Genomic DNA, 24,533 nt, shown 5'->3' on the forward strand with positions numbered 1-24,533 from the left:
CGAAGAGCAGCGAACGCTATGAGCCAGTTCACCATGACAAACGTACCTCCACTGCGAGGACATTTCTCCTATAAGTCTCTGAACCAACATTCACTATCAGAAAATACACACACAAATTTTGTGTGTGTTATGCATGCCTGTCTCTGTGTACAGACGGACTTTTTTCCCTTCTTTTAGAAAAAAATAAAATAAAAAAAAAAATCACTATTTCCACCACGTGAGCAGCCATGGAAAAACCCCACAGGTTAAAATACAGTCCACGACTGCCATCTTGCGACCGAAGCCGGTGAGCGACAGACTCCGGGGAAGGAACAAACAAGGGTTTTGGTGGAGTTGAAGAAGTCATGATTTCCATAACCTCCAGTTCTCTTCACTGACATTTCCAAATTAAACAGTCCAAATGCAGGTGGCGGTAGGAGAGCAATATCCTTGACTCACTGACTCAGATGCAAACAGAGCAGAGCAGTGGGAAATTAAGCACAGTAGGGCTGTATAACCAATTACTTTATGTAACCAGCCTGAAGACCATCAGGAACTGAACACCAATTTGCTGGAATAACTCAGTGCTTAAGAAACCAACAGGTTGTTTTTCCTCTAAGTTGTTGTGCTGACATTTTAGTGCCAGATGCCCAAGACTTATTTCCTTAAAAATTAACAAGCTTTTCCAAGCTACGGCCCTTGATGACTCGTCAACAGGAGAACATTATCCTCCCTGCTGAAGTCCAGTTTTAGCTTGGTGCACAGAAATAGATTCATATATTGTTTTACGATATCATTTTTCTCCTCATTTTTAATACACTGGCAATAAACTCATTCACGGATTTGTTCTTCTGTCACTGACCATTAAGAAAAAGAGAAGATCCAGTCATGTTTTTATAGAATTAAATTCTTAAAGACAAAGATTCACCAGCTCTCCAAGTGAATCCAGGCTTGGATTACAAAAAAAACTTGTACAGGACCTTAGAAAAAGCAATAGTAGTGAGGAATTTTATTATTGTTGTGAAAAGTTTCCATTCCTTTCGTGTTTTCTTAAAATGACTGAACTATGCATTCATCTAATCGGAGATCTAAAATCTCAGAAAACCAAACTGAGTTTGTTCTTTAATCCAAAAAAACACGAACTTCTCAAACAACTAAATTCCATCTTTTGGAAAGGAAAATTAGCATTATATTTATCCCACATACAATTTAAAAACTTGTTGAACTGGAAGTTTGTTTTAAACTTTCTGCAATTAACAGGAAAACAGGTTTAACAAAGAGATGCTTCCAGCTACAACCTGCCAAAAGTAAAATAGCAATAACACAGGACTTTGAAGCACGCAGTCAGAAGAGGAGAGTGGATTTACCCTTTCCACAGAGGGGCATAATACTGAATTGGTTACACTGGAAAAAAAAAGAAGGACATCGGAGTTGAAATGCAAACCAACAGCTGAAAGAAACTCAGATTAAGCTAATCCTTCTCACGAACTGGTGCAGAGTTAGTGAAAACAGCAGCTGAGATCACAACATTAAAGAGGGCCTGGCACGTTCCAACAGTCAGGCCCCTAGAGACACCTCAGATTCAGCATCTACACTCATAGATTTTGCTAAAGTATCCCTGAGAAAATAAATCCAACCATATTCAAACAGGACCACACGCTTCTGTCACCTCTACCATCACACCCTTCCTCTTGCCAAGAGGGCCTAAAGTCAACTAGCAGTTATTCCTTGCATTTTAGCATCAACATAGTCTCACTGCTAGGACAGGGAGAAAAGGCCTTGTCCGGTAACCATCATTCAATATTCTGAGTTGGAAAAACACTTGGAAGCTTTTGGAGCTAGTGTTATTGCTTACTTGATGGATCACTGTCTGTCACATACCTGCTTGCCAAATGGAGGTGCCCAAATCTACCTGAGGAGACTTCCTGGCACCAACAAATCCCAGGGCATCTTCTAAAAACTGTATCTTCTTGCTAAACTGCATCTCCAGGATCGGGATTGCTTCTGGCATCTTCGCCGACAACAGCCGGTAAGAGGTGTCGGGCTTACCAATAAATCTCTGGCGAACACTGATTTCATATGGCGTATGAACTCTGATATCATCTACATCTTTTGATTCAAACCGGTGAATGACCTGAGAATTGCAGTCACTGATTTCCAGGCCAGAAGCAAGGAGCGTGAGTTTTCCTGGCTTGACATTTGAGTCTGTTCTGTGGGTGATAATAACTGGAATTCTAATTATGATTCCTTCCTGGTTCTTTGAATCGGAAACTGTGGCAGTTTCCTTTGGCTTGGCTTCCAATGGCGCTTTCCAGAGCTTGCTGCTAAACGGCCACCAAGAAGGAGATTCGAGTTCAGTCAACAACCTAGAGGAGAAAAGAGAGTGTTAGAAGAATGAAAGCCAACTGGAGGATCAAGCTACCCCACCAATTCAAAGCAAATTACCGCAGATGCAAAGATTTCTTATTATTGAATCCAGCACTCTGTTATTTCACATCTCAGTCGCATTCACAACTTACCAGGATCCATCCATTTGAAGGAAAAAAAAGAAAAAAGAAAAAAAAAAAAGCTTTCCTGCATCTGCTGTTGCATTGGAAAGCGGACCCAGAACCTCATTGTTCTCATGTGAGAAATCCAGCTTCCAACTAGATTTATTCAGGCCAATGTACACCCATCTGTTGAGCTAACACTGCCTTTTAGCTCAATGTTTCCACGCTTGGCACTCAGCCCTTCCGCTTTTTTCTATTCCTCTCTGCCTCAGCCCCACAGGTTGTTGCCACCCTTTGCTTTGCCCCCGCTCCCAAATTCCCGTTGCTACTTATAACAACGCGGGTGCAAAGCTCAGGCTGAAATGCCCAACAGAGATCGCCCACTGCATTCTACCTCACCTTCAATATTGGCATAGCTCTCTACGGAGACAGGCCTCGTTGTTGGCAAACCAGCGCCTTAACTTAAAGATAACTGGATTCACTTTATGGAGGAATGAAGCAACTTCCCCAAGGAAGACCGTATTACCACCTTATAGCCAGAACTAACACTGGCCAAGCAGCCACCTCCCCTCTCACCCACAGCAGCTTCTGGTGCCCATCTCCAGCCGCAGACAGGTGTAGGAAGAGGCAATCAGCTCTCTGGGACACATCTGCTGCTCAAACAACCCTACCCAGGCACCTCTGGAAAACAGCAGCAAGCTGGCTGGAAGCGTCCTACAAACCAAATGGGCTTGCAGGCCACCAGCCTGATCAGAATGCTTTAAACCAAGATTTCTCAGCCTGTCCGTCAATCACTGGGCAGAACAGGAATGCCGTCCCTGGAGGCACAAATGGGTTCTTTCTCAGTTAACTGGTGGGAGGGAAGAGGTTCTGTTTAGACCAAACCAGAAGAACAGCTCCAAAGAAGGTCAACCCAAAGGAGAACTGTCTCTTCCTCACCATAGGTACCTTAAAGGCTATCTAGTGACTAGGCATGTTCCACTGACGTGCGAGTTGCAGAGGACACTCCAAATAAAGCCAGATAACACACAAAGATATGTTTAATGAAACGCTGTCATTTCGTAATGCTCCAAAAGACTATTAGTGACATAAATTTCAGAGATAAAAGCCTTATCAGACTGAAATACAAAGCATTACTGCTTTCTTGGTATTTTGGGGAGTAAGCTGGATTTAATTTGCTTTTAAGTTTCCTCTAGAAAGGTACTGCCCGATAAAACATGCACCATAGCAGTGCTATTCCCAAGATACTTTTTGTAATAATTTATTTTCCATGAGAGAATCAGAGCAGTTCTACAGAAGACTTTGCAATTTTAAAATCCTGTTTAATTTGGCCGCAAACGCAGTCTAATCTGAAAAAGGAAGCTCTAACTGAGCGCACTTTGGCTACTAGCTATCAAAGTTCTGCACCAGCTTCAAAATAGACCTGCTTAAAGAAATTAATCTGCTAGGAAAAGCAGAAAAAGTCGTATTGTAAAAAAAGTCATATTCAGTAAACCACTGAATTCATGAATAACAGAGGGAGGCAGAATGAATTGTTCCAAGAGTCTACTCCCAACTACAGTATGAACATCAGATATTTATGTAGATAGCATGCGAGATGAGTAATGGGTCTGGAGCTCTCAGCTGCCCTCTGAAAACACTGTGACGTGCCTCAAAAAAAAAAAGTTAACAAAGCTCTACAATAACAGAATTTGAAATGACACAGTATCACAGATTTAGGTTCAACTGAAGTTCAACACAGAGAACAACTGGAAAAAAGAAAAAACCAAAGAAAACAAAACAAGGCCCTGTTAGCACACACCATCTTTCAAATTAAAAGCCATACTCTACTGTACCTACTGTAACTAAATAGACAAATCTGACCTGATCTCATTTCTACAGAGCACAAAGCATGTTTTCCGTCCTCCTCTTAGTGTACGATGGAGTTACAACAAGGTACTTTATGGCAATGACAACTTATGAAGAGTTATCAAATTCCTCATGCAAAACAGGTTTGCTGCATCGCATTTCCTATGGGAAAAGCATGTGCATTTGCTTACTTTTTATCGCTTTGTCCCTTTGCCCATCCTCTCCCCTCCTTCCCAAGGGACTGACATTCTGGTCATGCGACGTCGGATTTACAGGAAGATTTTTCTCTTAAGCAGACCTAACAAAGGGTCTGGCCAGCTTCTCTTGGCTTCCGCAGAGAAGTCAGCGCTACTAATATTAACAAATTATACGATCACTCTTTAAAATGAAAATTTGCAAACAAAGTACCTTGCCCACTAATATGAGTATATTAAAAAGGAACCAGTGAATCTGGATTTATGCTTATTTTTGGTTTCTGAACATCTGCTAGCACGATGGACTCAGCTCTGCTTATCTGCACGCAGTTCCACTGAAGCCAGCTGCATGTACCCAGGCGTATGCAAGTGCAGAATCTGGTGCACAGCACATTTAACAGAATTAATAATCCAAAACAGCCCACACATACAGGCAAGATAAAGTTAATCCAAGTTTTAAATACAAAAGGTTGATAAAGGGGCCACCCTGATGCTTTTTAAAAAGGACACCATCAAAAAACTGGTGTTGCTTGCACAACCTTGAACTAATACAAATATAATTAAAATTTCCTTCTGTAGGTGATCTGCTACACATGCAAAATGGTCCTGCATGATATTATTCATGTAGTTACTTCTCACCAAGATTCCTAAAAAGGATCATGATCCCCCCTATTTTCTATATTATTTAGGGAAGTGAAGAAAGATGTCATTGGTTTAAGAGAAGAAATTCGAAAAGATACAGCTTTACGGGGAAACACACACACAGACACAAACTATACTAGAAAATAAGTGTTAGAGCTCCCCAAAAAGCACAGCGCAAATCAAACGCCATTTGGCTTATGGCTTCTGGACTCTGTTTTAGTCTGTGAGCAAGCTGGCTAAACTCTAAGATACTGTAGATAAAACAGAATCTCAGCAAACATTTGGTCAATGTCTTCCTTTATTTTTCCATCTTTAAATCATAGCATCTAACTCTTCTGATTCAAGAAGACAAATAATACCTCCCAATGCATCTTAACCCAAACCAAAACTCTCTTCCAAAAACAATGAGCAGGTATTTATTTTCCTATTCATTGTTTATTGCTACAGAGCTTTAAAAGCTATTGCTGAAGCTTTCAGTTATCTTGGCTTTTCATTAAAGGGCATAGAGAATATTGCCAGAATCACTGTGAAATCAACACTTTCTTTAGACGTGATACCCATCTAAAAACAGATATTTCTTCCAAAAGAAACTACTTTGAACTTTATTGTGTTTGTTTCTTTATGAAGCTGTCTGAGGTTCCACAAAGAAGCTCATAGCCACATATCTTCAAACATTACAATACTACTCTTAACCTTACTGTCTATTTTGGACTGCTGTTGAATCCAACTTGCAGCACACAAAATAGCATAGAAATATTCACTTCAAATGTTAATCACTAAATAGCAAAGTCAAAGTGTTCTGACTGAGACACAAACCCTTTACTGTTCACACCGAGTTCTGCAGCAACTAAAGACATGCAACATCACAAATGTGCTCCATATCCATATCAGAACCAAAACAGCAGAACTGCGGTGTAAAGCCGGCTGTTCCATTACTGGCAAAATTAACCAACCCCAGCGTCCAGTATTTCTCCTGTGTGTATATTCTAGGACATCTAATAAGAACCAGAACTCCATAGCCTGTCTTTCAGTGGAGGCAACTATAGAGGAAAGAAATGCTTTTTCCTCTAACTAGCTGCCTATTTTCTCAAAACTTACAGGTATTTAATATTTTGGAGATCTCTACCACTCTGCCAATTGTGGCTGAAATCCACAAAGGGCTTCTAAAGTTATTTGAAGGACAGAGGACAGGCATAAAGACAAGCATAATTTCCTGAAGGAGAAAAAAAAACAGAACGGAGAACAGAAACAGAGAAACAAAATCTTATAACAAGAACTAGATCTACAGAAGACCATAATGTGCTTGAGCTTTCATTGAAAGTCAACAGAGTTTAGGTCTAAAGAACTTTGTAGATCTGACCATCAAGTTCTAGACATATGCAGTACAATCCCACAGCGACTGCTTAGCTCAGAGGATGCTACAGTACCTGTCTGCTACATCCATATCGCCTTCGATTTTGTTCAGTCCTTTCATGATGTTATCAAACTGCTCGCCCTGGTAATGCAGCACTTTTGCCGTGTCCTCCAGCCGTCTCTGCGAACCTGCCAATAAGCCGGTCAGTTCCTTTCCTTTAGTTGACTGCAGAGCCCCAGCTTCTGCTCCTGCGCCTTGGTTTGACAGTAACTGCTCCCTCCAGAAATGCTCAAGGATGTTGAACACCACATTTCTGTTCGGTTGGAGAGAACTGAACCAGTGCTTGGTGTTCTTCTCTAAGATGGTGAGGGAGCTAAAGATTAAATTTGAAGATTCTTTCTTGATCTCACTGATACTAGAAAGATGGAAGTTGACCAAAAGTTCACCAGTTTTGTCAGCTGTAAATTTGATAGCAACAGGAGTCAGTGAGAGTCTGCCAGAGACCCATTGTTTGCTGGTGTCCAAGTAATAAGAACAAGGCCAGCTATGGATACGTATCTCTTCGTTCATCAGCTCGCCGTTCAGATCCTCTTCTGCAAGAACAATGCTCTCAAAGCCAGAGGGAGAAACTAGAATAAGAGATAGAAAAAATACGCAAGAAGTGATCCTTATCAACATATAAAAGCTGAAGTTATAAACACACATTAATCCAGTCCACAGCTGGCTTCCTGTATTCTCATTGTAGAGAATGTGCATACAAGACAGGCATGGAAATAGCTGCAGGTGGATTACGAAATTTGGGAACCATCCCTAGCCACGTGAATATTTACTTCAGAAAGACTTACCCTTTCAAAATAGGACTGCTAGTAATATTGCCCTCTCCATAACAGCACTGCCTCCCCTTGCAATCGTCTCATGTTTCAGCACATGATTTAAAAACACACATTTACAAATTACTGTTGGATTAACACTGGACATTTAATATCTGCTGTGCTCCGAGTGTTTTGGACAGGGGAGGCACTTTATAATTAGATGAAACTAAATGTTCATACGCATATGTTTATATATTTAGGTGGAGGGAAAACTACCAAAAACAGGATCATAACAAAATTTTACTAATTTTCTTGAGTCTTTCACATACCACTTTTTACTGGAAAATGATCACTTAACAGGTTTTCCATTTCCCATCTTCTCTCCCCACCCTTCAAAATTCTCTCTCCAACCTTATCATACTCGTCATCAGATGTAAACTTCCCACAGGCCAACGGGTCCTGAAGAAAACGCAGAAAGCGCCAAAACACAAGCTCTTCAGTACATCTCCACAAGAATCACAATACATAACCACTCCTTCCCCTTCCAGGCTGAGATATCAACACTCAGATATGCTACAAATACACCCCAGAATGTCTAGCCAACGTATTCAACAGTGTGAGTGAAACCAAAATCCCCCACTGACCAGAACTCACAATTATTGGAAAAAAAGAAATACCCAGTTTATAAATGGAGTAGTATTCTTCAGAAACCACAGCTATCTCAGGCCCTCACTCTTGGTCTCAGGAAAAACTTGCAAAAACCCCTAACTTACAAAACTCAAGTGGATACTAAAACTTCTGGTTTCAATGACCATATTGGTTTTACGGTGCAACAGAATCTTTTTACAGCCTCTTTGAAAAAAAGATACCACCCACAAAGCTCACATATTCTCCCACCCCTTTCCTCCAATTACGTCATTTGGTCTTACGGGTATTACCTCTCCCTACAAACTTTTGTACTTAGACATACAGGGCCATAACACTAGCACTGACACTATTTTTCTTCCCCAAAGCCTCAAGATGCTTCCTTTAAATAACACCTACGACATATGATCACCACCAAAGATGGTAATGAACAAGGGATGTTCAACGAGAGAAGAAGGATTTTAAACACTCCTCATTCTTTAAGCATCAAGAAACCAACTAGCTTTAGAGTGAAAAACAAATTACACAGCACTGATTGTTTATCACCAATGGTTTATGCTCTTCAAATGTGTTAGGGACCAGAAGAAAAAGGACATTAATCAATTCTCCACACTGCTGGGAATGGGCCAGGAAGTCAGGAGCTTAAATTGCAAGGAGAAAACAATAGGCTTAGACATTAGAGACACTTCACCCTTATTATTAGGACTAGGCCTTCAAACAAGTTGGATAGGGAAGTGGTGGAAACCCCAGCACTGAAGAACAGCAGGATTTCTTGTTGATATATAGTTGATATTGCCTTGGGGAGATATTATTAGCCCTTACGACTACCTTAGAAAGATCCCTTCCTGCCTTCGACCCACAACCACGGAGCAGTACCTCTCTACAGACAAGCCCTCCGACCAGGCAAGTGTCAGAGGGACGTTTTGATGCAACAGGCTGTTTGAATCATAGCCAGCTGCTCAACCACGTACAGGATTTCCAAGACAAGGGAAGCAAGTATAGCTCATGTTTCACAGAAGCTTTTCCTTCTTTCCCTAAGCTCATTCAGGCTGAGATTAAGAAGTCCTTGCCTCAAAGCACGTATGAGTACGTGCATGCATAGACAGGCTGAGGCCACTGGGCATCTTCAGGAAAGGTGTGTTTTGTCTGTACAACGTGTACATCTTGACATGGAAAGGAAACAGGAGAGACTGGAGGTAACTGCCTGAGGAGAAAACTCGGTTACTGAGATGCAGACATGCAGTGTTTGGGACAAATCTCCAGGAACTCGTTAGTTCTGCTGCTCATAGAGCAACTCCTTTCCAAAACAGAACAGTAAGAAGAACAGGTAACACAACATAGTGTTACAAAAAGACTGTGTGACATGGGTCCATCTCCAAAAAAAAAGAAACGTAATTGAACTGACAGGTGTGGAAAGCAGGCCCACCGAATGCAAGAAGTTTGGCAGGCAGAACAATGCAGTCAAAACTCCAAATAGGTAGTTTTTCTTCCGTGAAATATTTGATGTTGCTCAGTCACTATCAAAGGTGTTGAGAAATAGTTTAGGAAGAAGTGAAAATAATTTAGCTCTGCTACTGGGAAAAATCTGCTGGGCCCAAACGAAAGCCAAGATGAAAAAGATGCCACAGGGATACTGAAAGAGCTGCTGCAGGCACAGCAGTTGAACAAATACGACAGCACCGCAGTCAGCAGAAGAACAGGGAGAGGCTTAAAGGATACAATAGAACTGACACTGTCCAGCTCAGCGTGAAGAAACACAGCATTGAGGGCAACAGTGATTTCATTGCACCTCTCTGACAGCCCACGCTTTGCTGGGAGCCTGTGATGTCACTACCTGACACAACATTAATCCCATAAGACTTACTCACTGCTACCTGGAATCTCAGCAAGAAAAGACGGAGATGTCACATGCCTCAGGCCTGGCTCGCTTACATCAAAACAATCTCAAATTTGGAACTGTAACTTCAATGAAACGTATCTAGGTCTGCATCTCTTCCCACACTCCCCAGGAGGCTTCTTGTACCCAAGGTTGTTTCCTGTAACATTTCCTTCATAATCCTAGAGTTTTCAGCATGAACATTAAAGACCAATTACATTCCACAACTTCCCTGGGAACAGCCATTAAGTAATGGTAATTCAATTACTCACGTATTATCTTCTCAAAGCCTTTGATGTATCACAGCATAATTTACAGATTAGTGCTATAACATTATCTCAAGGTGTTCTGCTACTTATAAGGCGTAACACGTGAAAAGTTAGATCTCCAGCACGAAACCCCAGTCCAGTCGATACAGACAGTTTATACTGACACCAATTACACCTTTGACTTCAGCATGATCTGCGCCCCTTAATGAAACGTCTAGGAATCTTAAAGCACAGCCAAAAAAGCTAACAGTGCTTTTTCAAGCAGCAGTGGTGCGAACAGCCTAAAGCACACTCTGAAGATCTCCTAGTGCTGACTGCTACATCGTTAATGAATGCTGAAGTTCACACATTCGCATGCATCACTTAAATAGAGCTCCCTAACACCGGGTCCAGTTCCAATGACTTATTTTAATCATACATATTTAAAATTTCATCAATACTGAAATAAGGACTATTCATGCTACGTCATATTCCAGAAAAAAAGACTTCTCACCATACAATGGGCCACCAGAGAGGGAGGAAAACCCAGAGAAATCCAATTTCAGAGTAGCTATAGTCAACAAAACAATGACAAGACAAGTTCTAGCAAACATAATTTCTAACAGCTTTATCAATTATCTGCTGCTTAGTTTGGAGAAAGAGGTAAAAGCGCTTGCTTCAATTCCTTCATCTAAAAAAGAAAGGTAATTTCCTCTAATGCAGTGAGGTTAGATCAGAGAGTTTGGATGAAAGGAAAAGATGTGATTTTTTTTCCTAGTCTGGGTTTTGTGAGTAGCCAATGATTGTAACATCTGTTTAAAGGTTATTTTCTTTCTGTTACATAGAAGAAGAAAAAACTGTTCACAGAAAAACAGAAAAAAATACTTTTTAACAGTCAGTCAAATGTGACTGTAAAGGAAGAAATATTAGCAGTGGGATTCCAGAACCACAATAAGCAGAACAGGGGCTTTTGCAAGATACTTTAAGCAGAAAAAGCATCTAACATGGATACACAGTTATGTGCTTATAATGGTATACCTTCCATTACTATCACTGACAACTACATCAGTTTAAGCAGCAACATAAATCAGATTAGTATTAAAATCAAGACCAGTAACAGTTAAAAATAAATCATAACATTAAAGCTTTATTAACCAGGAGTTACAAATTACAATTTTAGATTAGGTTTGACTGCTTAAAGCTGGGTAGATTTCAGGTCAGTTGTGATCCTTTCAGTTCTGTAAAATATTTTCATAAACCAGAGCTGTTATTCCCCCTCACCAATATTATATATTCAAACGTTTGAGATTGACAGCCATTCAGCAAGTATGTTTTTAAAACAGCATATACACTGATGCACCACATTCAGCTTCTCCCTCAGAAATATTACTAACGATGATATGATAGCAATCAGACACTAAGCCAAAGCAAATATCATCTGTTGTACCCTCAAGCTCCTCATATCCTAAATATATTGTAAAGGCAAAAGAATTTTACTGAAAGAGCCCCCATCTCACCCATAAAAAAAAAAATCAGCAGTCTCCTATCTAAACGGTGTATCAGATTCAGCAAAGCAGTAGTGACACAACTAGATCCCAGCCCATATAAAGCAGCTAACATCCCTTTTTTGCTTGTCCCGTGCAACTTCAGTACTTGCACCGGTTTCCGAAAGTCTCATAAATGTCAGTACCTTGCTCACAACAAGCTATAGCCCCAAGGATTTATAAATAATGATGAAACAGAGACACCAAAAGATTATATGTCTTGCACAAGACCACAAGGGAAAGCTGGAACCAAATGCAGGTTTTCCAATACTCACTGCTGGGAGAGGCACAGTGGAACATAATGCCATCTGAAAAACAACTCCTGACCCTGCTAACAGCAATATCAACCTCCAACAAGGCACAGCTGTACTAGGGAGGGAAGGAGAAATTTTAAACAAACAAGTGACTCAACTTTTGTTAAATCTCAGCCTGGAGCCTGTTTTCAAATGCTCATAGTTCCACAAACTCTCTAAGACACGAGTAGCTCCCCATCAAGATCACGTTTTCTTTCAAGCCTCCTCTCTACCATTAAGGCTTAAAAAATATTAACGCCTGGTGCTGTCTCACAACTGAGCCATACAAACATCTTCCTAAACCATATCGCAATTTGCTTACCTCTATCCATAGACACCACATTCTCCGGCAGCCTTTCAGAGGCCGTGATCTTTACAGAACTGTCCATCTGCAGTGAGAATCTTTTGTATTTCTTCCTCTTCAAAGTGGGAAAGAAAGGGTAAAAAATTGCAGCTAAAGTAAAAATCCCACTATGTCCATTACCAAAAAGAAAAAAAAATATATATATATATATAAAGAATAGAGAAGGTATGTTTAATCCTGGACACAAGAACAAGTCCTCTCACTCCAGCAGACTAAAGGAAGCAGTCACTCGACCTGGGTATATAGGTGTGCATGCCCTGGGTCATATGACTTTTGACTCACCTGAGAGCTCAAAGGCCTGATAGCTTCTTTCTGTGCCCGAGGCCAAAATTTCCAAGCAAAGATCTATTTCATAATTAAATCAATTCATTGTTCCAGCACGTATTTTCCAATATAATGATGCTTTAATTGCTATCGCATCTGCACAACTTGTCTACTGGCACCGCTTTGCCTTTTACAAGAGAGAACCCTTGGTTCTGCTTCTCTCGTACTAGCTAGCACAGAACCTACACCAAGAACGCCTCATTATACTTGACCCCTGCAAAGAAAGGCAAAGTTAGCAGTAACGCCAACTTCATCCCCGACATAAACAGTAAATTCATTGCTAAACACCAAATAGCTCAGGGACTGTCCTTCAAAAATCAAAGGAATATTTTTTTTCCCTTCTATTTTCTAAACTTTGACAATCATATTTCAGCAACCCTGAACTACAGACTTTCTGCCACTTACACTGTTGTATTAGGATAAGAAACTATTACCTGAAATTCAGGATCTCTCCCTCACCCCCCTCCCCAATAATATTGTTTGGACCCCATCACTTGTAGTTCAGCATTATATCAGTCCCCATTCTATTCCTCCTAAAACATGGCTGGGAATGCCTTGCATGACAAGACATGAAGTATTCATGGTTTTGTAAAACACTGACAAAGCCTCACCTGAAATAACACATACCATTCCAGTACCTGCACATAGGAAAAAAAAACAGAGCTCAACAAATGGATGTAAATAAGGGCTGCCGGGACAATCCAGAAATGGAGAGCATAGCTAAAAGGAACACAGCTTCGTTAGCTTAGCAAAACAAAAGGTCAAAGGTGGAGAGGAAGAGGACTGCTAGCTGAAAAAGACAATATCGAAAGGAAAGGAGGAAACAAAAGTAAAGGAAACTAAGCAATGCAATCTAAAGGACTAGGCAGGCAGGAAAAAAAAAAAAAGGGCCTTAAATTACTTATAATCACAGTCAGGAATAGGTTTATAAACTTCAGAGGACTACAATCCTTAAACAGTTTTCCCAGGTGTGCGGTAGAAAAGGATGGAAGACCTAAATAATTTCATCATGAATTCATTCAGATTTGCTGAAGAAATACGTTTTTGCCTGCATGTTTGTCTACAGACCTGCTGGCATAGACATTCTCTCCCAATCTGGGCTACTGAACATGGATACCTCGTCCACATCCCGCTGTAATCCGCGAATCACCTCTTTTTTCGAGCAAAACCAATTTGTCTTTTTGACACAACAGCGCCCCAGACTGAATGCAGTACATAGCAAGAACTAGGATTAGAAGCAAAAAGACGTGAATTATATTTCCGGCTGTGTCACCACATTATATAAATTCTTTAGCTAATACATAACTCCGTGGCTGCTTCTATAAAAAGGAGATGACTCACCTTCTCTTGCAAAGTGCTTTGAGATCACTTAATGAAACTAAGTATTACTAAGCGCCCCAGGTGCGAGAAGATGCTTCTACATACACTGCTGGAGTGCACTGTCAACTCGCATGCGGAAAATGGTCCCTTTGCAATGCGTCTACCTCAGAGCTTCCAGAACTCGGTCACAGATTCATCTGTCCTCGTTAAGTATCTGCATAACAACCCACATTTGCTTTCTGCACACGTTTCTGATGTGTTGGTGTTTATTTTTTCTTCTCCTTCATGCCTAAAGTTTCCTTAGGGTCAGTAGCTTTGACTGTTTATTCTGAAATGCTACCGTCTGGCAAAAAAATGAGCTTAACACCCCCGTGAGCCCAACAACCCCCACAATAAAAACGTTTACAAAGCCTGACAAATGACTTCCCCTTCCTTTTTGCCAAAGGTCTAACACGACGCCCCACCAGGCTTCTAACGTCGTGATTCTCCAAGAGACTCTACAAGACACAAAGTATTCAGAGGCGACGCTCCAAGACAAGGAGCAAGAGAGGATTCACAGTATTTCTTTATGGCACATGGAGAGATTCAGTTCCCCCAATATCAAAAGACCAACAGATCTACACTAAAAAACAAAACAAAACAAGGAAATCTTTAACCTATTGACATACAGTCTCCCAGTTTCAGGGAATGGCTCCAGAGTGAGGTATTTCTCTCACCTGCCCCTCCCAAGCATGGATTAAAAGTACCCCAGACAGAGCAACGCAAATCAGCAGGACATCAACAACTAAGTTTTGGGGTTTGTTTGTTCTTTTTAAACAGGACTGTCTCAAATCCCACTCCTTAACCCACACCAGCTCCCACAGCATCCAAGTTAAACCTCATCAACCTTATGATATAATCTAACTGCTCCAACCCAAAACTCAGACACGTCTACACTCCCCAAATTTTGTTCCCCTCTCCTCCCACGGTGTCCCACCCCACCCCTGGCCCCCATTTCTTCCCCTCTCCCAGCTCTAGGGCAACCCCCCCCATCCCTTATCCTAGGCCAGACCCCCATTCTCCATCTCCACGCCACCCTTTCCTCTCTCCTACTCCTAAATCAGATACTCCAGCCCCCTTCCCCGTAGCTCCCCCACTCCCCATTCCTTCCCCTAGGCCGACCGCCCACCTCTCAATCTTCAGCTCTTCCCCAGAATTAGGTCAAACATCCCCTCCCACATCCCTACCCAGACACCTCCCAGTCTCTAGCCCTCTCTCAAGCCTAGGCCAGGCCCCTCCCAGTCTCCACCCCTCCCCTGAAGCCTAGCCAAGACTCTCCCTGTTTTCACCCCTTCCCCAAACCTAGGCCAGACCCTCCCCCCACCATCTCCATCTCTCCCAAGCCTACTCCAGACACTGCTAATATCCAGTCTTCTCCTGAATGTAGGCCAGACCCCTCCCAGTCTCCAAATCTCCCCCAACCCTATCTCACCCCTCTACCTCCACTTCTCCCCCAAGCCTAGGTCAGACACCCCTCCCCCATCTCCACCTCCCCCCCAAGCCTAGGCCAGACACCTCCCCCCCGTCTCCACCTCCCCCCCAAAACTAGATCAGACACCTCCCCCATCTCCACCTTTCCCTCAAAACTAGGTCAGACACCCCCCCATCTCCACCTCTCCCCCAAAACTAGGTCAGACCCACCCCCTCATCTCCGCCTCTCCCCCAAGCCTAGGTCAGACACCCCCCTATCTCCATCTCTCCCTCAAAACTAGGTCCGACACCCCCTCCTCATCTCCACCTCTCCCCCAAAACTAGGTCAGACAGCCCCCCATCTCCACCTCTCCCCCAAGCCTAGGTCAGACCCACCCCCCCCATCTCCACCTCTCCCCCAAACCTAGCTCAGACCAACCCCCCCCATCTCCACCTCCCCCCCCAAACCTAGGTCAGACACCCCCCAACTCCACCTCTCCCCCAAACCTAGGTCAGACAACCCCATCTCCACCTCTCCCCCAAGCCTAGGTCAGACCCACCCCCCCTATCTCCACCTAGGTAGGTCAGACAACGCCCCCCCATCTTCACCTCCCCCCAAACCTAGGTCAGACACCCCCCCCATCTCCACCTCCCCCCAAACCTAGGTCAGACACCCCCCCCATCTCCACCTCCCCCCCAAACCTAGCTCAGACACCCCCCAACTCCACCTCCCCCCCAAACCTAGGTCAGACACCCCCCCCCAACTCCACCTCCCCCCCAAACCTAGGTCAGACACCCCCCCCCATCTCCGCCTCTCCCTCAAACCTAGGTCAGACACCCCTCTCATCTCCACCTCCCTCCCCAAGCCTAGGTCAGACGACGCCTCCCCATTTCCACCTCTCCCCCAAACATAGGCCAGACCCCCCCCCATCTCCCTCCCTGCCCTAACCGTAGGGCAGACGCCCCCTACTCCACACCCCCTGCTCTAGGCCATCCCCCCCACACCTGCAGACCAGGAACCGGCCCTCCCCTCCCCCCGCACCCACCTGCCTCCGGAGCGGCCGGGCGGCGCAAGCAGCCTCTACCCGCACCGACGCTCTGCGCCTGCGCCCGCCGCGCGCCGCTATTGGCCGAGCGCCCGCGGCCGGTCCGTCCCCTTCTCGCCCCGCCGCGGGCCCTGCCCCCCGCGCGCCCAGGTTCCGGGGGCCGCCGCGGGAGCCGGCTCCCTCCGCCGCCGCGGCTCGCCCCGGGCTCCAGCCCCGCCGAGAGGCGGGCAGGGGGTGAGTATCCGCCGCCCCGCTGCCCTCTCCGCTCCCGCGGGCCGCGGCCGGCGGGGGCGAGCCGAGGGACAGGGTGTGTGCGTCGCCTAATGGCGTCCGGGCGCCCCGGGGGAGGGGGGGTGAGGCGGGCGGACCCTCATGGCGGCTCCCTTCACCCCCGGGACCCCCCCCGGCGTCTCCCCAGGCCCTGCAGGGTGCGGGCAGCCCGCCGGCCTCGCCTTCCCTGGGGGCTTCCACCCCCCCCCCCCCGGCCTTGCTCGGTCACCCCCCGGCACCTCCCTCTCACTCACGGTTATTTACTAATTTTACTCTTTTTCCTCACTGTTATTTACTAATTTTACGTATAGGAACTGCCTGGCCAATAAAGAAGGGTCTGGGGGGAGGGGGTGTTTGTGTATATATGTGTATATATAAATATATATGTGTGTGTGTGCACGTGTATATACACATATACATCTGTGTGTGTGTGTGTATATATATACACACACACATATTTACACACACATATATGCATGTATATACACATATGTATCTGTAAATATATACACATATTTAATATGTGTGTATATATACACATATTTAATACATATGTGTGCATATAGACACATATACACATGTGTGTATATATACACATATACATTTCTGTGTGTATATATATATACACATATGTGTGTGTGTCTATATACACACATATATGCATGTGTATATACACATAGGTATGTGTTTCTATATGTATACACATATATTTAATACATATATATATACACACACACAGAGCTTACTTTCTCTCCCCACAAAGGGGTGAGCCCCAAAGCCATCTCTGGGCTGGAGCGGTTTCCTAGAGGGGCAAATATCGGGGGGAGGGGGTCTTCCCTTTCTCCCCTCCCCCCACCCCAGTAATTAATTCAATTAGCAGGGACATGCCCCTGAAATTAATGTCTGCTGTTTTAGGAAGGGATCAGCCCTTGCTGGAGAACGTGGTCACCCTGGGGAGGAAGAGCGGCGTCTTCGCCAGCTGCAGGGTGGCTTCATTCATCAAGTGTCCCGCCACTGTGAGGCATTTTAAAACATCAAGGATCCTAATTAGCCCCACATGGTGGGACACTCCTGTACAACCTTCCGTTTTGCTGTTGGACATTTATATTTTTCTGTGAGTTTTCACAGATGTAGAGAATCAAATCACATTTTAAAGCGTGGAGTTTTGTTTTGTTTTGTTTTTTTTACTTTAGCCTGTCTGGGTAATATCTGGTCAGCGCTGTCTTGGCTAAGCCAGGAAAGGTATCCAGCCTGAATGGACAGGGCAACATTTGCCTGTTCCACTGCCTTTTTTCGTGACTACAGCAGTTCATCTCACACTGCATTCTGCCTCCCGACAGGACACGTTGACTTTATTGAAAAGGTAGAATCATTCACTTACTCAGACTTTTTCCGGGATTATTTGATTCCCAACCATCCCTGTATTTTCTCAGCTAAATTCACGGAAGGCTGGGGCAGCAGGAGAAATTGGGTTACTTGGGATGGGAAGCCTAACTTCGATTATCTGTTGCAGAAGTTTGGTAAGTTATGACTTTTAATATTGAATTGAAACATGTACGCTAAATGCTAATGAGCTTTTTTGTTGCTTAGGAATTGAAGCGCTAGTGAAAACCAAGTAATTTCTCCAGACCTCTTTCTAAGTTAATGCATTCATTTTCTATACTTACTCATACTTTTTGGTTCACTCAGATTCCAATCTTGAATTTATTCTGTTAATGAAATAAAATAAAGCTATGATATAATCTAACCATACCAGTTCATGTGCCTGTTTAATTTTAACCAAAGGAGCAGTCCTATAGGCTGAAAATATTAAATGGGCAAAGGGGAAAGTATTCTGTAGTTACAGTGAAATATCTCAGAGTATGTCTTCAGGCTGTAAAACATTAGTATGATTCATAGGAATTGATACCCAATTCCGCATGTAGTTTGGTAAGAAGAAATTGCAGGTCACAAAAAATAAATGACTTTGTAGACTGGTCTGAATCATGCTGTCCTAGAATGGTGGTGTTGGGAGCGAGAGCTGGGCTAGGGATTGTTGCCATATGTATTTGTAGCGTACTGAGCATGATGGTGTTCAGATATTAGAGGCCGCTACGGTGTATAAGGTTAAAGAAGTTCGGTTTCAGCACCAATTGTTCTGTTCCCACAGGAACTCAAAAAGTTTTATCTTTCAGGAGAGGCTATAGTACCTGTTGCCAACTGTGATGTCAAGGAGTACAATTCTAACCCAAAAGAGCAGATCCCTTTCAAGGAGTACATAAATTACTGGAAAGAGCACATTAAAAATGACTACCGTTCATCTCGAGGGTGCCTTTATCTGAAGGACTGGCACCTGAGCAGGTAAGAGAGCACCCCGGAATCCTCTGCAGGCCGCAAACAGCGGAGAGCTGCTGCAGAGCCGCAACACTCATCTTTTGATGCCTGAGCGTTTAAATGCTGCCAGTGCTATTTGTTAGCACCTTCCCAGTGAAATATCATTCTTGCACTGCATCATTCTCGGGGTTTCACACACGGCAAGATTCTTAAACAGGTCACTGCTTACTGAAGAGGATGACATTCCTGAGCACTTACCTTTTCACATATGATGTTTTAAACAACTATACGTTATCCTTGTGGGAACTGTGTGGTTGTACCGTTGGCTTTTGCTTTGGCCGTTATGGTGAAAATTTTAGTCCTTAGGAGGAAGGGAGACGTTTATAATCGTGTTTCTTTCAGTGAGCATTCTGTCTTTTTTCTGTATGAGTTATAATCCTATAGCATTCATTTTCTTTTCAGTTAACCTTCTCAGTCTTTCATGTTCTCTTAACTTTCTGCAGGCTTTCCTTCTCCTCTTCCAGCCTGCTGCAAGTTAGGTGGATGCACTGTCCATTCCCCATGTCTGCCTGGGGTTTTTATCTCTTTTCATTCACTTCTCTTCTTCTGTAAATGTGTCCTGCTCCTACTCCAACTTTCCTGTGATCAGCCCTTGTTGTGGAATCCTTGTTTTCACTTGTGAGTGTGTCACTGCCTCACAACAGAGGAGATTAGTCAGTCACCACCTCCCTGTTTGTCTGCTTTCCCAGATATCTGTCCTGTGGCTTGCTACAAAGAGTCTGTACATGTGGCCTAGGATGGGAAAGGGGTAGCATATATTGTGGGAGGAGGTCAGGCATTTTTCAAAGTCCTACAGCCTGTCTAATGCTCACACCTCCAGTCTGTCATCCAGTTGGACAACCGGTCTTGCTGACGTCTCCTCTGAAGAGAATGTGTTCCTCAGGGACTGTCTTTGCCATGGTTAAAAGCATTCTCCCAAATAATTCTTAACTTTCACAGCTTTCCTAGGGGAGAGAAAAGCACTATTGCATGCATTTTGCATGTTTAGACAGAAGAACTTGGAGTTGTGAATGACACAAAGAACGTGGTAGCATACCATGAGTGGTGTGCTGGAGACTTGATTGGTCTCTGCTTCTGGGTTTGGGGCAACAATGTAGAAGAAAAAAATAGCGCATTTTTCTGAGACCCTTTTCCAACACTTTATCTTTTTAAGAGCTTTCCCAGAGCAAGATGTTTACACAACCCCTGTGTATTTCACATCTGACTGGCTGAACGAGTACTGGGATGCTATAGGTGTGGATGATTACCGGTTTGTCTACATGGGACCTAAAGGTTCATGGTAAGGCAGCTTGGTTTCTGTCCTCCTTACATACTCTTTTTTTAAGATAAATACTCTAGGGGATTATCACATTGTATTTCAGGATAGCATCAGGCTGCAGAGATGGTGTAGCCATGCTGCGTGGTGCTGTACCTGAATGCAGCAAGCCTTGTTTCTTTAGCAGCTCATTTGGTTCTGGATATGAGCTGTCTTTGTGCAATCAGCTAAATTGTTTTCTGCTGCTCACTGGCGCACAGTATTTCTGTCCTTGAACTGTGGCATGGCATGTGCACACAGAATCTAAAAAAAGTATCATCTAGCTCTAGGTTTAGAGCAGTGAAGCCTTGTGGTGGGTCATCAGCCTCTTCTGATCCACAGTGCCAACAGAAGCCTGGGAGGGGCACTGATGAGTTAGTCAAATATTTTGCAGGTGGAAAAATTAAATCTGATGTGTGTGATAAAGTTACATTTACAGTATTCCAATCAATTCACATCATAGAATCTCCTACCATTGAAGTATCTATGGGACAGATTCAAAAGTAACTGATAGAGAAGCACAGAGGATGTAAAATACTGCAAAACTGTGTAGATGCAGTGGCCTTTTAATACTTAAAACAGTAAAAATTAAATGAAGATGACTACTCTTTGGGCTCAGATTTGCCTGCATAGTGAAGGTTGATTTCTGTGTGTATGTCTGAAACCAGAAGTTTTTCACAGACGTGAATTTATCTTATGGGTTTTAGGCACTGTCCTTACTTAAACCTTTGATTTGACCCACAGGACTCCATTCCATGCTGATGTCTTCCGTTCCTATAGCTGGTCAGCCAATATATGTGGGAGAAAGAAATGGTTGCTCTACCCCCCGGGACAGGAGGAATACCTAAAAGATCGCCATGGCAACTTGCCCTTCGATGTGACTGCACCTGGTCTTCAGGACAACAGTGTTTACCCTCGCTACACCCAAAGCCAACCCCCTGTTGAAATATTACAGGAAGCAGGGGAAATCGTCTTCATCCCCAGTGGATGGCATCATCAGGTTTACAATCTGGTAAGATAACTGATACCAATCTTTTCGTAACACAGAGAGAGAACCAGGCAGCAGGCTTGAATCAGATCAAACCTATATTGCTGCAGCACATTGTGGACGCCGAAAGTTTGACTCAGCTGAAAAAAAATAGAGACAAATTCTTGGAGGAAAGGTCATCATTGGCTACTCAACATGATGACCAAGAAAAAAATCTTGAACTCGGAAGCTCCCCAGATCATTGCCCACTAGAAGCTGGGAGTGTGTACAACTGGAAGGAGCTATCTGCACCCTCTTTTCTTATTTTTCCTTATGAGATGCTACTGGTCACTGAGACACGGGATGTTGGACAAGATGGAATTATGCTGGGCTGTTAATCTTGGGTTCTAACTATAAATTGTAACTGACTGATGAAAATGCTAATGAAACAAATGGTCTTCACGATTACAATCTCGTTCCTTTCTTCCCCTATCTTCTCTCGTTGTTGCTCCCCGCCCCCAACAAAAAATGTGCTCAGGCAAAGGAACTAGAGACATTTGCCATTTTACAGAGTGAAACAAGATTAGGTTGTTCAGGGATATTAAAAAGAGCCAGCCTGTCAGCATAGCAGTAATGCTGGCCCCCAAAGAAGCATTTTACTTTCTGGGAAATGTGATTTAACTTCTTTACAGCAACAATGAATTGACAGTTGTTCGCTCACACTTGCCTAAGTAGAGCTTAGTAACTGTTTAAACTCTCTTTCTTCAGGAGGATACCATTTCCATTAACCACAACTGGGTGAATGGCTGCAATGTGGCTATAATGTGGTGCTTCCTGCAGGATGAATTAGCAGCCGTCCAGCGGGAAATCAATGAATGGAAGGACCCTATGGACGATTGGCACGTACAATGCCAGGTATAACAGGCAGGCAGACAGCCAGCATCATGTTATTTAGAGGGTCATGAATTTCAGGGATGCAATGAACTGCCTTATTAGAGCTGTAAGACATTCAAGTCCTTAACCTCATACCTGGAATTAGTGCACATTTCTGAATAAACTAGGAACTGGTGACAATTTCACTTTTCAGGAAATATATTGCTTTAGTAAGATAATGGAAGGCTTTGTCAGTGCATATTTGCTATGTCAAGGAGGTTAGGATGTTGTCTGAAAAACTAACGCTTCAGCTGGTATTCCTCAATTATTGAGGTTAGCATTAACATAAAGATTAATCGCTTATGTAGACTCTACCTTCCCCTATATAAAAGACAAGTGCTTCTTCCTGTAAACAGCAGAACTTGTAAGACCCCACCCCAGACAGCAGAAAGAGTTTGAATTCCATTCACTGTGAAACACTGAATCTGCAACAAGCAAAATTAAGGTGAAAGTGGCAACCGGTTCTGTTGCAAGATGCTGTTTTTAGAAGGCATAACTAAATTGAGCAGTGTTGTATCTTGTATGCCCCCAAGCCCTTAAGTGTAAAGCAAATGTAAAGTTTATTTCTGGAGGCTGTTGTTACTGCTGCTACATTGGTATCTTCCAAAAATAATTTCAAAAATGCAGCCATTTAGTAGTACCAAAACCAGTATTGCTTTTGGGGCTAGTGAAGTTTCCAATAAGACAAAGTATTTTAGTGCCCTTAATCATCAAGAAGTTACAAAAAAGATAATTCAAGATGATTAAACTTAGTTACTTATAATTCCAGATAGTTACTAGCTTAATAAAATAATTTCTATAATTCTTACTGTAAATAAAAAGGAATTGCTTCCTTTTCAAAGCTGCTTTTTTTTTCCCCTTAGTTGATCATGAAGTCTTGCACGGGTATAGACTATAAGGAGTTCTACAACTTCCTCAAAGTTATTGCAGAGAACAGGATTTCTGTCTTGGAAAACGGCCTCGATGACGAAGCTTTAGCAAAGAACACTCCAAAAGCTGCCATTTCCACCTTGGGCATGCTCCATGCAGTGTTTGATTTAAAGAGGACTGTGAAGGTGTTAACATCATTGAGTGCTAATGAAGATTTCAAGAAACTAGACCTGACGTCACTTTCTCCACCTCCAGAGGCATTGCTCCACCACTTGAAAGCAGCAATAGATACAGCGCTACTCTAACTTCCTATTTATTCAGTTCTTTGTAAAATGAACCTTTTACAAAATGAGTATTTATAGATGAATGACTCCTCCCTGTTTAATAGCTGTTGCAATTTAAGTACAAAGAGCCTTAATATAGAGTGGGGAGAGAATACATTCACAAGAAGACTGAATACTTTGTGAACTGCCAATGTTTCAGTATCTAGAATAATTGCACAGGGGGGAAAAAAAGAAAGAAAATGGAAAAACCCAAATAATGTTGGTACTGTAGAGGCTGATAAGTTGATCGCTGCTGGTGAGCATGCATTCAGTGAAGATGAATGAAGATTCTCTGTGGAACAAGCTTTGGTCTGGCAGGGCTCAGCACCAAAATGAGTGGTCTACACCATACAGACACCTAACCTGTACTGCAGGCTCCAACAGTTAAGCTCTGCTGTCTCTGGTCACAGCCTCATTGCTTTAAAACCTGTCTTACTTCCAGGAGTAGCTCAGCCTTTTTTTTTTCACATTACCAGATGCTAGTTATTTAGCTTCCTTGAAGACTGAGCTGGCTCAACAGCTGTAGTTTAGATATGCAGGAGCTCTCTGTACTAGTTTCCTTATAGTGACAGTCTTCTACAGCTGAAAGTCTCTGATAGCCTCAGCTTTCATCCTGCTTCAGGCCCTGCAGGATTAGATTTAACATACCAGGAAGGCAGAGTCCTGATAGCAAATCTACCACTAATAATTTTACCATGTGATCCACCCAAAAGGCGAAGCGTGAATATACTCTCTCATTGCTATATGCTATTTCAAGGCACAGTATTTTTATCAAGCAAAGACTTGATTAAGCAGGGAAGCTAGCAGATAACCTCATATTATCTCCTAAAAAAAAAAAAAAAAAAAAGCCAGACTTTTAACACACCAAATAGCACTACTGCATGGTTACAGAGCACAACTTGCAAGCTGAATGCTACCCTTGGGTTAAAGAGCATTTCCAGTGAAGTATCCCTCTTGCTGCTACTGATTGGCAAGAAAGCCCAAAGCACAAATGGCTGCATACTGTTAACATAGTTGCCCTTTAGGGCTCACTTGAATTATTGATCCAAAACTTCCTCACTTCTCAACCGCAGATG

At 43.1% G+C, this 24,533-nt stretch overlaps 2 protein-coding genes across 7 annotated transcripts in view; one reads left to right on the forward strand and one right to left on the reverse strand.

The window, feature by feature from the left end:
- The window catches only part of SNAP47 (synaptosome associated protein 47), a 30,260-nt gene extending 13,797 nt beyond the window's left edge, over positions 1-16,463 (reverse strand). For 2 of the 5 annotated variants that reach the window (XM_067292059.1, XM_067292060.1), the window contains exons 1-4: positions 12,247-12,369; positions 7,648-7,777; positions 6,580-7,135; positions 1,861-2,345 (exon numbers count right to left, since the gene is read on the reverse strand). In XM_067292059.1, the coding sequence (XP_067148160.1) occupies positions 1,861-2,345; positions 6,580-7,135; positions 7,648-7,777; positions 12,247-12,267 (1,192 nt within the window). In that variant the 5' untranslated portion in view covers positions 12,268-12,369. Of the gene's footprint in view, positions 1-1,860; positions 2,346-6,579; positions 7,136-7,351; positions 7,436-7,647; positions 7,778-12,246; positions 12,370-16,427 lie in introns of those variants that run through there. The other 3 variants (XM_013958874.2, XM_067292062.1, XM_067292061.1) reach the window with 3 other exon arrangements.
- A 120-nt stretch (positions 16,464-16,583) lies between these two features.
- On the forward strand, positions 16,584-24,262 carry JMJD4 (jumonji domain containing 4). 2 transcript variants are annotated; one of them, XM_067292063.1, is made up of 7 exons: positions 16,584-16,661; positions 17,613-18,217; positions 18,872-19,037; positions 20,224-20,349; positions 21,109-21,376; positions 22,100-22,246; positions 23,128-24,262. In XM_067292063.1, the coding sequence occupies exons 2-7, from the start codon at positions 17,953-17,955 to the stop codon at positions 23,437-23,439; spliced, it is 1,284 nt and encodes a 427-aa protein (XP_067148164.1). In that variant the 5' UTR covers positions 16,584-16,661; positions 17,613-17,952; the 3' UTR covers positions 23,440-24,262. The 2 variants fall into 2 exon arrangements, with proteins under 2 accessions (XP_067148164.1, XP_067148165.1); XM_067292064.1 differs by lacking the exon at positions 20,224-20,349.
- Positions 24,263-24,533: the final 271 nt, after the last annotated feature.

The sequence above is a fragment of the Apteryx mantelli genome, chromosome 2 (genome assembly GCF_036417845.1).
Source record: "Apteryx mantelli isolate bAptMan1 chromosome 2, bAptMan1.hap1, whole genome shotgun sequence".
Taxonomy (NCBI): Eukaryota; Metazoa; Chordata; class Aves; order Apterygiformes; family Apterygidae; genus Apteryx; species Apteryx mantelli.

What these genes read in the sequence shown, in the direction of transcription:
- JMJD4 (XM_067292063.1), top strand. Translation starts at nt 17,953, where the DNA reads ATGGACAGGGCAACATTTGCCTGTTCCACTGCCTTTTTTCGTGACTAC. An exon ending in TTATCTGTTGCAGAAGTTTG is followed by an intron (nt 18,218 to 18,871) that starts GTAAGTTATGAC and finishes TTTATCTTTCAG; the next exon opens with GAGAGGCTATAGTACCTGTT. An exon ending in ATTGGCACGTACAATGCCAG is followed by an intron (nt 22,247 to 23,127) that starts GTATAACAGGCA and finishes TTTTCCCCTTAG; the next exon opens with TTGATCATGAAGTCTTGCAC.